Source organism: Myxine glutinosa, chromosome 2 (assembly GCF_964187855.1).
Source record: "Myxine glutinosa chromosome 2, kmMyxGlut1.1, whole genome shotgun sequence".
In the NCBI taxonomy this organism is placed as follows: Eukaryota; Metazoa; Chordata; class Myxini; order Myxiniformes; family Myxinidae; genus Myxine; species Myxine glutinosa.
Genome location: NC_136262.1, coordinates 67,954,865 through 67,968,985, shown reverse-complemented (window position 1 = coordinate 67,968,985; position 14,121 = coordinate 67,954,865). Strand labels below are relative to the sequence as shown.

Sequence of the window (14,121 nt, the reverse complement as noted above, 5' to 3'; positions counted from 1 at the left end):
TTACCATCATGTAATATGTAATAAATATGTAAAGTATGGTAAAGTATGGTGTAAAGTATGGATAAAGTATGGTGAGGGTAAAGTACACCCATCCGCACAGTGCAACGATGTAGACGTAGTACTGCGCACAAACAGACAAACAGACAGACAGACAGACAGACAAACCAACCAACATACTTGCCGGAATCTATTCCGGCAAGTAACAAACAAACAAACAAACAAGAAAACAAGAACCGGAGTGAAAACTGAGTACTCCCTTTCAGCACATGTCATCGCCGGGCCCCCTTCAGTGTCCGGCGATGACGTCATGCAGCATCAGGAGATAGCATAGGAAAGGAGCGGTGTACAATAAGTGATGGTTATCTTGTCTTTCTCACCATCTTGTCACCAATATTAATTTAAAGTTTTCTTGCAATTTCAACTTTGGTCATGCTTGACCTGCCTTACACATCGTTATGATTATGGTTCAAAGGCTTCAATGGACTCGATGGAATCAGATCTCGGAAGCAAAGTGGAGTCCAGACCGATTGGTATTTGCATGAGAGACTTTGATGGAAAGTTGGTTGTTGAAAGCTTAAGGATGGCAAGAGTAGCTCAGTTACTGGTGTGCTCACAACTCGCCAATCCTCATAATCTATTTACTGTGGGATCCAATTTGGCCAAATACTGCGGTTTTGGTTCAGTGCTTGAATGGGGTCTTGCATCTTGGAGTCTGCAGTCGAGATGGGACCTTAAGTCTAGCTGTCCCATCGAAATTTATGTTGTCGACAATGAAGATCCCAGAGTACCTTTCAAAATGATTGGGCCAATATATGCCAGTACAGTATCCTGGAAAAATTCCCTGCTCAGAGGTTATACAGTGTGTAAGTAAATTACAAAAGGAATGCTGATGTTAAATTAAATCAGGATAATGGTAAAAATGGGGTCTGTGGGATCATAGACGATAAATACGTCGATATAGCAAGTGAATGGGGCATGGGTAGAGGAGTACAGGAATGAAAGAGCAAATGACACTTTATACTTGTGTGGTGTGATCAGGAAGCAAAATGCTCATGATGCACAAAACAAACACCGCAATACTCCATATTCTGTCGACAATGTTATTACTGCATCTTAAACAACCAGAGTAATCTATTTAGTGATAACTTCCGTGTCAGTTACCAACATGAGAAGGAATATACACAAATATCACACACCTGAGCTCCAACCCTTTCGACGACAATGGATATGACGTTGAGAATGTGCATTTTTGTGTCACAGTCAGCTACACCTTGAAGAAGACCGAAGAGAAGACCAAAGGTAGGCTCCAAGAACTGCAAATGAAGTCGTAGACATGAAATTAATTTTCAAAAAGTTACAGCTTCAGATGAAATACTGGTGGTTGAGGAATGCTATTAGCCAATTGATTACGAAATTATTTTATGATTATTATTTATTGATTTTAATTACGCAATTCATCAATCAATAATTATTGTCCACCTCTCCCTCCTAATACCGTACCGTCTCTATGTGCTGCACGGCGGTATCACTGGGCGCCGTAGGCCCCCCTCCCCTGACCCCCCCCCCCACCCCCCCCAAGCAATGCTGCGCACTGGAGGATGTTATTCATTTATTTGGCATGGGGGTGGTGTACTTTGAATGTATCTGTACTTGTAATTCCTTAAGTCTGCACACGACTAAAGTGCAGTATATAGTGTAAATCTTTCGCCGATTAGTGAGGCTGGATCATGGTACGTAAGTAAAAATGAACTTTTGTTTGGATATTAAAAAAATGAAATTCTAACACAAGGACTGTGATGCCAGGACATTTAAAATTATGCAACTTAAACTCTACATCTATCTTTAAGGTAATACAGAATACCGTATCATCCTACAACTTTAAGTTCTGAGCAGTTAATATGGCAACTACACTACTCACAATAAGTTAGGGCTGTTGGCAGGTTCTTCGGTGTGGTTGATTTTGTGTATTAATTATGTTGAAAAAAGTTGTTGGTCCTAATTCTATGGTTATTAATGAGTGTGAAAAAACACAGCATTCTTGATTTCAAAACACTAACCCTAACCCCAATAAAAAAAAATAAACTCACTCCCACAATATCCCTAACTTATTGTGAGTAGTGTATTTCTGGGATCAAGATGCGCTTTGGGGGTCATGCAAGATCAAAGCAAAACAAACAGTTTGTTTTCGATACAATAACCTGGCACTCACAGCAAAAGAGGGAGCTAACCTTTTGGAATTGTTTGCAGTACTTTTATTAGGTTGTCTCATCTCGATTCTCGAAGACATGAACTTATAAAATGGGTCGTGATATCTGGATGTCTGTCCAGAGGTCCGTCAGTTAACCTTTTGCTATTTTTGTGACTCCTCCCTCATCAGCCAGCTGATTGTTCTGAAACTTGACACATGAATACAATATTTTAGCCCGCACAATAGCTCGCCTAGCTCGGGCTTCGTTTTTCGATTTCAGACCAGGGAGGAGGATTTATCCCTTGAAACTTTGGATCCCTACTCATCTCTTATTTACAAACCGATTGCTCTGAAACCCAAAACAGCCCTTCTACTCGATGGTCCGCAGGATCACTCAGTCTTAGATTTTTCGATTTTGGATCAGGGGGCTTTCAGGGGAGTTCCCTTAAATCTCGCAGTCTAACATCTGTGACATTTCCAAGATTTTGGATTCAGCAGAGGTCTAAACTACAACCTCAGGTGATGACCATCAGCCCACTTGGGGCTATATATTTTTTATTGGTAAGCATTTTTTATGAAACTGTAATTGTGTGCATTTGTGTTATTAAACTTGTAAAAATTTCCCTTATGAATCAAGAACTTCAGTGACACATATAGTATATACAGTGCATTCAGAAAGTATTCAGACCCCTTCACTTTTTTCACATTTTGTTATGTTGCAGCCTTATGCTGAAATCGTTTAAATTCATTTTTCCCCTCATCAATATACACTCAATACCCCATAATGACAAAGAGAAAACAGGATTTTAGAAAGTTTTGCAAATTTATTAAAAAGAAAAAACTGAAATATCTATTCACGAGGTCGGTTGTAGGATGATGCTGCCATCACCATGCTTCACAGTAGGGATAGTATTAGATGGGTGATGAGTTGTGCTCGGTTTCCACCAGACATAACACTGCACTGAGGTCAAAGAGTTCCATTTTCGCCTCATCAGACCACAGAATATTTTGCCTCATGCTCTCAGTCTTTCATGTGCCTTTTTGAAAACTCCAGGCGTGCTGTCACACGCCTTTTTCTCAGGAGTGGCTTCCTTCTGACCACTCTCCCATAAAGCCTAGATTTATGAAGGGCTACAGAGACTGTTATCCTTCTGGCAGGTTCTCACATCTCAGCCAAGGTACTCTGTAGCTCTGTCAGGGTGGTCATTGGTTTCTTGGTGACCTCCCTGACCAAAGACATTCTTGTCTGGCTACTCAGTTTGGTAGGACGGACAGCTCTAGGAAGAGCCTGGGTAGTTCCATATTCTTTCCATTTCCTAGTGGAGCTCACTGTGCTCTTGGTAACTTTGAACACTCTAGAAATTGTTTTCTACCCTTCCCCAGATCTATGCCTCCAAACATTTCTATCTCTGAGTTCTACCTAGAGTTCCTTGACCTTCAACAACAACAACAACAACAACAACAACAACAACAACAACAGGCATTTTAAGGCCATTTTCCCTGCGAGAGCAGGGGTTAGCCTTGCGGACCCCATGACAATCTTCTCCATTTTACCCTATTTTCTGCATCTCTCCTTGTTAACCCCCTTGCCCACATTTCTTCTTCCACCACATTTAGCCAAGTCTTTCTCGGTCTTCCCCGTCCTCTACTTCCTTCTGCCATCATTTCCATCACTCTTCTCAACCAGTCACTTTCATCCTTCCTCAACACATGACTAAACAATCTCAACCTGTTTGTCTTCACAGCATCCATCACAGGCTCTATTCCCATCATCTTTCGCAATTCATCATTTGTCTTCCTTTCTCTCAACGATACCCCGCACATCCACCGAACCATTCACAGTTCCACCATTCGTTGCTGCTCTACGTTCATTACCCATGTCTCACTCCCAAAAATCATAACACTTCTCACACATGCAGCATCCACCTTTCCCTTCAGCTTCCATGACACTTCTCTCCTCGTCAGCACGCCACTCAGTTCCCGAAACTTCTTCCATGCACATCTCACTCTAGCAACCATTGCTGAGTCTCATTCAGCATGTCTCCTCGGTAGCAAAATGTTTTCACACCTTCCAGCTTCACGCCGTCTCCAAGATCCAACTCAATATTTCCTCCATCTGAAGCTCCCTCTGTGCACACCTTACACTTGAATGTAGCTGCCACACTGGCCAATGACCCTCTCAGACAAATTCCTTGACCTTCATGGTATCGTTTCTGTTCTGCCATGCACTGTCAACTGTGGGACCTTGTATAGAAAGGTGTATTTCTTTCTAAATCATATCCAATCAATTTAATTAGCCATAAGTGGACTCCAATCAAGTTGTAGAGACATCTCAAGGATGATCAAAGGAAATTAGATGCATCTGAGCTCAATTTGGAGTGTCATAGCAAAGGGGTTCAATACTTATTGACTCAAGACATTTCAGCTTTTCATTATTAATAATTTTGTGAATATTTCTATGAAAAAAAAATTTCCAATGACATTATGGGGTATTATGTGTAGATCTGTGACAAAAAAACAACTCAATTGAATCCACTTTAAATTCAGCCTGTAATACACCAAAATGTGAAAAAGGTGTAGGGTTGTGATTACTATCTGAAGGCACTGTATATTGTTGTGGTTATGAACATGGACCCTGGTATGGAGCATTCAACACAATGGATTCCCTAGTTAGATATTTCATTGGTAAATGTGCTGTCATGTAGTTTCCCCTCGATGAGGGATTGAGGAAAAATGCACTGTGAGTAATAGCATGTTCCATCCCCTTTGTGAATCCCACCTTCTGGAGATTTCCCACTTTTCATCCATCCATCCATCCCTCCTTCTTCCATCCATCCCATCTTCAGCTTTTCATCCATAACAATTCCTCACCCTTTTGCTTCCAAACCTCTATTTCCCATGGTTCCCTAAAAGCCTGCACCCTTTACCTCTCGAACCCTGTGAACCTCCCCCCCCCCCCCTTTGTTTAATCCATTCTAGCACCTCCCCTAATCCATTTGAATCATCCCAATCTTCCCCTTAGGAAAAGTTGGTAAACCGGTTTCCAACACAATTTTGCTTTCCTAAACACGAAAACATTGTTTACCAAGCTCAGTTTTCAGTTGGAAGGCGTCAGGGTGCGGGACGGGGACCCAACTCGTGCACCCCACCCCACCGACCACTTTCCCTAACCTCCACCCATGTGAAAGTGGTCTATTACATTTTATTTTCAGAACATACCAGCTCCATAATCACTGGAAACTCAAGTCTCCATCTTCTTATTCTTCTTAGATGATTTGGATTGGGATACATTAATGATTTCTACATCCATCGGTACCTGAACTACATTTGCAGGCCTCAGTGCAATACAAATTGCTTCTTTTTTTTTTACAACTGCATCATTTTTTGAGCACCCCACATGAGATTAACTCTTCACAGATGTCTGGTACTGGTGGCAGAGACATGAGTTGTGGCATCAGCTTATTATCCTGTAATATTCATCCATGGCCAACTGGTGAAGGCAGGTGTGGGTGGGCACACATGGCTTGTCTCCATACCATAGCCTGGTAGTGAGCCCTCATTATGTGAAACCTCACTGCATCAGATGTGGAAGGGAGTGCTTCAAGAGATCTACATTTCCAAAACAGACTTGCACGGACCACCATCATCACTATGTCATCCTGATGATACATTTTACAAATGAATTGTTCCGCAGACTTTATGGTGTCATCAGTGAGTCGGTGCTTTCCCAAGTTTGCCAGCAGATGACGATTATTCTTGAACACTTCCCATGATGTTCTCTTGCTGTGACCAGCTATCTGAGAAACTGCATCACACCCAGTTATTGTGTGAAAGGGAATCAGCAATTCATAGTCCTCTTGATTAAAGGGCAGTTGGGCACAAATGGTATGCACTAGAATGTATTTGCGATGTTTGGATGTTCCCGCTTTTATCCACAGTTTGGTGCATGGCATTCGGTGGAAGTGAGCAACAAGAAGCACGAGTACATCAGTGTATCCAGCAGATACAACACACGTGTCTGACTACACATTCACGAGGTGCAATACTATTCGTCTGTCTGCCTCTTCGTGGCATGCCTGTAATGGACATATGTCTATGTCCTTTGACGACAATACCTCATCTTCTCTGATAAGGCCACTGGAGACAACAATAGTTTTTTTCAGGTGGCGAACCTTTGAGTAGTTCCAGAGATAGGAACCATTCCAGAGATAGGTCCGCTTTGTTTTCATCAAGTGCAAGGAAACTAGGCAGGCTGGCTGGCAAGGGGACTGACCTATCTTCAATAACGCACCTGATTGGTCGGGTACCTCTGGAACGTGCTTGCCGTGTCTGTCCTTTAATTGACTTTGCATTGTATCTGTCAAATATCACATCGACTCTCCTGAATTTTGCCCCAGACTGGAGTACTAATTGCACAAAGACATCTGCAAAGTCACCAAATGTAGCTGCTCCTTGAGGTTTGCCAAGTGCCATGACCAGCGCTTAACAATCAATGATGAGGCTGGAATTTTCCTCGATTGCTACCTCTTGTGGACAACTTATTCCAGATGTAAGCACTGCACTTACTTGTGATTTGTGACCCCTGTGCAAAGTGTGGTTCAGTCCCGCCAGAGCCATGGGAACAGGCATTAATTCATGCAGTAAGACTCGTTGAAGGTTTACATGTCGCCCTGATTCATAGGCAGTTATGAATAGAATAGCAGAGGTGCTGAAGAATATTTTGATCTGCTTTTATGGTTATCTTTTTCACTTGTTGTTTATTCTGGACTGCATATGAATGAATGAATGAATGAATGATCGTTTTTAAGGCCATTTTCCCCGCTAGAGCAGGGGTTAGCCTTGCGGGTCCCATGACAATCATGGTTCCCTGTTTGAGGCAATGTTTTTATGGCCGGATGCCCTTCCTGGCGCCAACCCTTGGTCGCCTCTTACGATGCGCAGGGATACGGTGTACCTATTCTAAACCGGGGTACACACCGGGATCAATCATCCCAGCAAGCTGGTACTCAATTTGCCGACCTCGGAAGGATGACAGGCTGAGTCAACCCCCCTGGTGTTAATTTAGCGATCGACCGGGATTCGAACCCAGGATCCTAGGATCCAAAGCCGGCACCCTAACCGCTAAGCCAACACCAGGCTACTGCCTAGAGTAACTAAACAACTGCATAGAGTAACGAAAATGTCAGAGGCTTGACTTTGGGCAGTGGATCATGGAACTTTTGTTGGCAATCCTTGCTTAACCAGTCTCTCTTCCACAAACTTTTTCAACTGTTTTTTTCCAAGTTTCTCAGCTTGAAGGAGACTATACTGAATTAGTTCTGTTGCCAGGTCTCTTGTTGCTATTTTATGGAGAACATCTAGTGTAGGATTTGCACTGAATACATTGAATTGACGAAAACAAGTGGGTAGTTTGCCTTCATCGTTGCTGTCTTTTCTTCTGCGTGAAAGAGTGGATTCATTCCGAGTTACTTGTTCATCCAATCCAAGTCCAAACAGGTCATAGGTTTGGGCAGCAATATTGACCCTCAGGTTATAAAACAAAGCCCAGCGACTTAATGCTGATGTAGTTTTTGTAATACCTATGATCCCATCTCTTTTCTTTCCAGTGCTGTTCAACCATTCCTGACTGTGATCAGGATCAACTTGGCTGAATCGAAGAGATGATCGTTTAACAACAAAGTTTCAATGGCGAAATTTATCAAGAACTTCTTGAGGAAGTAGGTTCATTTCTGTCAGGTATATGCTGCCCCATCTAGCATAGTTGGTGTGGTCATAATCGGTGAAAAATGGAAGCATTCTCCTAAAAGCATAGAGATGCAGTTCCCACAGACCCTCTCTCTGAGATCCAATGAAGAGGAGAAGAACAGCAACCATATCCATGTAATGCCACCAGGACTGGAAATTTGGATCTTCCTTGTCTACAAAGGCTGTCATTAAGTCACGGAATTGGTCACTGGACAAGACCTTTACAAGCTCATCGAGGTCATGTGTATCTGAGGAGTCTGCCAAGGTCTGCAGATAGTCTTTCACATCATAATCGTGCAAATCCATGTATATTGTTGTGGATATGAGGATTGTGTTTTTTTTATTGAGTTTTTTATTATTATTGCTTTATTCTGGACCCTCCTTACTCCAGTTATGTATAAAGGTCAAAGGGTGTCCCATAATTAGGTCATAAACAATCACGTCAGCCAATCATAGATTTCCCCCTTTTTGATAGTTATATCTTTATTATGTGTATTAGGGTAAGGCCTTGTCTTCCATTAAGATGACACTCCATTGCACCAAGTGAAACAAGATAGATTCCCTTTCATTCCCATTCCCAAAATCTCCATTTCCAGCTACATCCCCTCCAAGTCTCCATTGCCAACCGCACTGGGCAGTTTGCCAGGTTTGTTACAGCGGTGGGTTGCTGATTTCGCCCCAAAGCCGCCATTGAACATGTGCTCAGCTCGGGGAAGAAGGGCGTGCCCGCCCATCGTCATCAAGGGCGGAGCCAGAGGGCCGTGCCGACAAATCAGGGCCGAGGCGAGCTGACCGATGGGCGTGTCCTGAAGGCCGGCGGCTTGATCGCCTGAGGCGCTATAAAAGCGCGCGTGCAAGAACCGAGGAGTAGTTGGACAGGGAGACGTGCAAGTTGTTGAGTTGAGTGGTTGGACCAGATGAGCTTGGACAAGACGAGAGAGATGAGTCCTAAAAAGAGCACGCAATGTCCACACAGCCACAGCAGCAACAACAGCAGCTTGGGGCCTGGATGGCAGTTTTGAGCAGGGCCGCGAAGGAACGGCAGCTGCGAAATGCGCCGATCGTGCTGCAGGACCCGTTGGACCTTCCTCTCCCTCCAGCCATCCACCTCCTGCCTTTCCATCCTTTTGTGTACGTGAGTTTGTTCTGTGTGTCTTGTCCCTGGGTTAATTAAGACTATAGGTAAGCTAGCGATTTTCACTGTGTCTCTAATATCTTCTGTACATTATTTTATTATCTTTCCTTCTCCTTGGTTACTTTGAGCGTGTATATAATAGGAATAAATTTAGTAGTATTGCCAACCTTTTTGGCTTCTTCTTCTTCTTCACATCCGTGTCGCCTTTGTCTTTTCCCTATTGAATATCTGTGGCACGATCCGGCAAACGTTCGGGAATCGGGCTAGTCGGGGTAACTGTTCAGCCGCGGTGCCATCCGCTCGGCAAATCAACATCCTTATCCGCGGTCCGTAACAATTGGTGTCGGGAGCGGGGTCGGACCCGAAGCACGCTTAACGCGCTCAAAATTACAAGCTACTGAAATTTGTTTTAAAGAAAAACCCGAATTTTGAAATCGTGCCATGGCTAGTCAAGGCGATCGGATGCCGGTGGGGGAACTAGAGGAGGGGTTAGGGGTAACTCAGGACCACAGGGAGGAAAGGGAGGAGAGCAATGAGGAGGTGGTTGAGGAGGTTTCAGGCGCGCAAGATGGCGCTCTCGTGCACGAGGTTACGGGCGCGTAAAATGGCGCCTCGCACATGGCTACGGCAGCCGCGCCCGCCGCACAAGTGGGAGGGATTGACATGCAGGCCCTCATTGCGCAGCTACAGGCAGCTGTACAGATGAGTATGGGTAGCCAAATTGAGCGATTGGGAGACCAAATTGGAGGTTTGAAAAACAGTATGGGGGCAATGAGGGACGAAGCGAGGGGTACCGGTGAGGGGTTAGACAAGAAATTTGAGGGGTTAGACAAGAAATTTGAGGGGTTAGACAAGAAATTTGAGGGGTTAGACAACGGGATAAAAGAGGTGAAAAATGGGTTAACGGGGGTGGAAAATAGAATGGCTGCCCAGGAGAATCAGATAGTGGGGGTGAAAAATGGGTTAAGGGGGCTAGAAGATAGGATGGAAGGCAAATTGCGGGAAGTAGGGGAGCAATCCGCCCGGGAAATCAAACGGATGGGGAACCAGATAGAGGAGGTGAAAATCGGGTTAGAAAGTAAATTGGATGCTCAGAGGGATGAATTGGGACAGATGAGGGTGGCATCTACTAAGGAGATGGAGGAGATGGAGGAGATGAAGGAGGGGATACGACGAGGTGTAAGCGAGGAGGTCTCGGGGGTACGCGAGGAGGTAAAGCGAGGTGAAAAGCGTATGGAGAAAGAGGTGAGGAATAATACGGCTAGGTTACAGGGGGGCATAGAGGGTCTGACGAGGGGAGTAGAACAGCTGACAGTGGGACAAAAGGAACTCGTAGACCAAGTGGAAAAGAACACTGCAATAATTGGGGGGTTAAAAGCGACACAAAAAGACATTAAAAATGAATTAATAGTGACACAGAAGGAATGTCAGATGGAACATGAGGGGTTGACGAAGAAGTTGGAAGAGGTGACAGAAGTAATGGAGACGAAGGACCGAGAGGTGAGGACGCACATAGAAACGGTTAAAGTGGCGTTAGAGGAAGAGATAGAGGGGGCGCACCGGGAGATGAAGGAGGTAAAGGAAAAATTAGAGGAGGTGGAAGAAGGGGTGAGTGAAATTAAGAAGAGACGAAAGGAAACTAAAAAGGAGATAAGGGAAGAAGTGATGGAGTATGTGCAAGGTCTGTGTTCAAATCATGATGATATGCTCACTGGAGTATGTGCAAGGTCTGTGTTCAAATCATGATGATGTGCTCACTAACCAAATAAAGAGTTTGCAGATGGCAGAGGAGGTGCGACGACGAGGTACCGAGGTGAGTGACGATATACGCGGAAATGTATATGGTGTGAGGGGAGATTTAGTCGGCTTGGGGGGTGGTGTAGACCCGGGTGTTCGTGAGGGACCAATAGTGAGGTGTATGGCTGGTGTGTGGAAAGAGGAGGTGTGCAAGGAGGTCTGGCTATGGGGAGTGAGGGGATGCTGGTGAGCAAGGATGTGCGGGTATGGAGTGGGTAGCGGGTTACGGAAGGGCGACCCAGGCATCGACACCAACAGGGGTAGTGTTTGGAGGGACGGGGGACGTGCGGGAGCCCCCCGGGAATAGTGCACTGTGGGAGCCCGAACGGTTTGGTCCCGCGTTGATCCCGCCAGGAGTGACGCGCGGGGTCCGGCCTTCGGGCGCCCACAAGGTACCACTCGCGCCGTATGACGGCAAGTGATCTGAGGGCATACCTGGCGCAGTTTGAGTATGTGTGCCGAGGCAATGGTTGGAGTCCGGATGAAGGTGGAGTACACCTGGTAGGGGCGCTGCGCAGTGCGGCAGCGGAGGTGCTGACAGCTTTACCACCGGGTGCTCTCACCCTGTCAGCTCTCTGTGCGGCTTTAATTAATCGTTTCGGTATCGACAAGCAAAGCGAGCATGTTAAAGCTCAACTTGCGCAGCGTAAACGCAAGCCCCAGGAGACCATCGGGGAACTTGCTCACGATATTCCCCGCGCGGTAGGGATTGCACACGCGGACATGGCAGCGAGTTCCCAGGAAAGCCTGGCGCTGGATCACTTTATCCAGGCCCTCCCGGATCTGGAGCTCTGGCAACAGCTCGCCATGTGGCGCCCGCAGACCATGAGTCAGGCGGCCGACGCTGCAGCCCGTTGGGAAGCAGCGAGGCCCCTGGCCTGGGGAGGCGAGCGCCACGCAGTGGCGGTGCGTCAGGTAGGGCCCGTGATGGGGGTCGCCCCCCCCAGGGGGCCGGCCCCCGACAGGGGCCCTGACCTGGAGAGCATGGTTTGGAGGCTGGTGGATCGGCGTCTAGCGGGACCTGGACCATGGCAGGCGGCTCCAGTGGTGGCACCCGGTAGTCCCCGACAGAGTACCCCAATTCGGACATACAGGGGGGGGGGGGGGGGGGGAATTTGGAATACCGGAGGCAAGCACCTTACCAGGTGAGGTGCTATAATTGTGCTCGGATGGGTCACCGTGCGTGGGAGTGTCGAGCTCCGCGCCGGGACGTTCCCCGTCAGCCGATGCCCTCAACTCCGCCCAGTATCGATCGGCCTAGCCGACCACAGACACCCCCCCGCCAGGGCCCGGGAAACTAGAACGTGCCGGGCATGCAGGGCGGTGTTCGGCAGTAGGGGATGGAGAGAATCCCTCATTGACGCGACAGGTCATTCATTGTGGCCAAATTGGAACAGGTAGCTTAACAATTCGGTGCAAAATTGCCGGCGTGGGGGTAGACGCCGTTGTGGACACGGGAGCCAGCGCCACGACCATCAGCCCCGTGATCCTTAATTCGAGTGCAGACGGCTGGGGTAAAATCCAGCGTCTGGAAAATCATAGTTTGCAGTTGGCTACCGGGGCAACGGCCCCGATCATAGGACGTGGTTTTGTGACCCTCAAGTTGGGATCGGTAAAGCAAGAGATAGAGGTTTGGGTGGCGGAGGTGTGCGACCCATGCTTAATATGGTTGGATTTGTTGACTGCCAGCGGTTGTAAAATCGACTTGAGCCGGGGGATCCTGCGATGGGGAGTGGAGGAGCTACCATTGGAAAGGGGTGAGCATGGCCGAGAGGGTGGAGCTGGAGGCTCCTGAGGCCGTGACCATCCCTCCGGAGGCCGAGGCCATAGTGCCGGCCCGATGGTCAACTCGCCCGACATGGCAGGAGTCCTGCGGCCTGATCGAACCGGTGGAAGCGCGATCCATACCTGGTTTAATCGTGGGCCGCACCCTTGTAAAAACGGACGGGCCGGTGGTGGCCGTCCGAGTAATTAACATTAGCACAGAACCACGCACTATAGTGAAGGGCACGAAGGTAGCTGGCTGCACCCCAGTTAGAGAAGTCGCGTCAGTGAGGAGCGAGAACGTCCAGCCGAGCCGGCCCCAGGGGGAGCCTTCAATAAGTTCTAGGAATTGGCCCGATCCCATTTGCGAGATGGTAAATCGAAGTAGCATAGAGTTGGGAGGTACCCAGAGGGAGGCCTTACACAAACTGGTTGGGTCCCATTTGGACCTCTTCTCCTTGTCCACCGAGGATATTGGACGTACGGGCCTGGTGAAACATCAGATCCACACCGGTGAGGCCCGGCCTATTTGTCAGGCCGCCCGATGGCTCCCTTGGAGCAAGAGGGCGTAAGCTGACGAGCAGGTTGAAAAAATGCTCGACGCAGGCGTGATCGAGCCCTCGGGAAGTCCTTGGATGTCACCTGTTGTGCTGGTCAAAAAAAAAAGATGGGACCACGCGGTTCTGCGTGGACTATCGACAGCTAAACAACGTGACACTCAAGGACTCATATCCCCTGCCAAGGATTGATGACACCCTCGATGCCGTTGCGGGCTCAAATTGGTTCACAACTTTGGACCTCAAGAGTAGGTATTGGCAGGTGGAGATGGATCGGACAGGGAAGGAGAAAACGGCATTTTCCACAGGTAAGGGGCTGTATCAGTTCACTGTGATGCCGTTTGGTTTGTGTAACGCCCCCGCCACCTTTGAGAGATTAATGGAGCATGTGCTAGGCGGCATGCCATGGCAATCATGCCTGGTATACCTGGAAGTGGATGACGTCCTGGTACATGCCAAGACCTTCCCCCAGGTGTTAGCTAATTTGGACCAGGTGTTCGGGTGCCTCAGACAGGCAGGGTTGAAGCTGAACCCGAGTAAGTGCACCTTGTTTGCAAGAGAGGTGGCCTATCTAGGTCACGTTATCGGCCGCGAGGGGGTAAAAACGGACCCAGACAAAATTAAAGCGGTAGAGGAGTGGCCCGCACCACGTACCATCAAGGAGGTGCGGGGATTTTTGGGACTCTGCTCCTACTACCGGCGCTTTGTGGCGAAATTTGCGGAGTTGACCCGTCCCCTCCACCGGCTTACGGAGAAGGGGACGCGATTTAATTGGACACGGGAGTGCCACGAGGCCTTCCAAAAATTGAAGGGGTGTCTAACATCCGCACCCCTTCTAGCTTACCCCACTAGTGACGGGACATTTACCCTGGACACGGATGCGAGCCAGTAAGGATTGGGCGCAGTTTTGTCTCAGACACAGGAGGGCGTGGAGA

At 47.5% G+C, this 14,121-nt stretch overlaps 1 protein-coding gene across 2 annotated transcripts in view; it reads right to left on the bottom strand.

The window, feature by feature from the left end:
- IPO11 (importin 11) overlaps positions 1–14,121 on the bottom strand; it is a 326,013-nt gene that overhangs the window by 92,152 nt on the left and 219,740 nt on the right. For both annotated transcript variants that reach the window (XM_068108036.2, XM_078773404.1), the window contains exon 19: positions 1,197–1,313. In XM_068108036.2, coding sequence (XP_067964137.1) covers positions 1,197–1,313 — 117 coding nt within the window. The remainder of the gene's footprint in view (positions 1–1,196; positions 1,314–14,121) is intronic.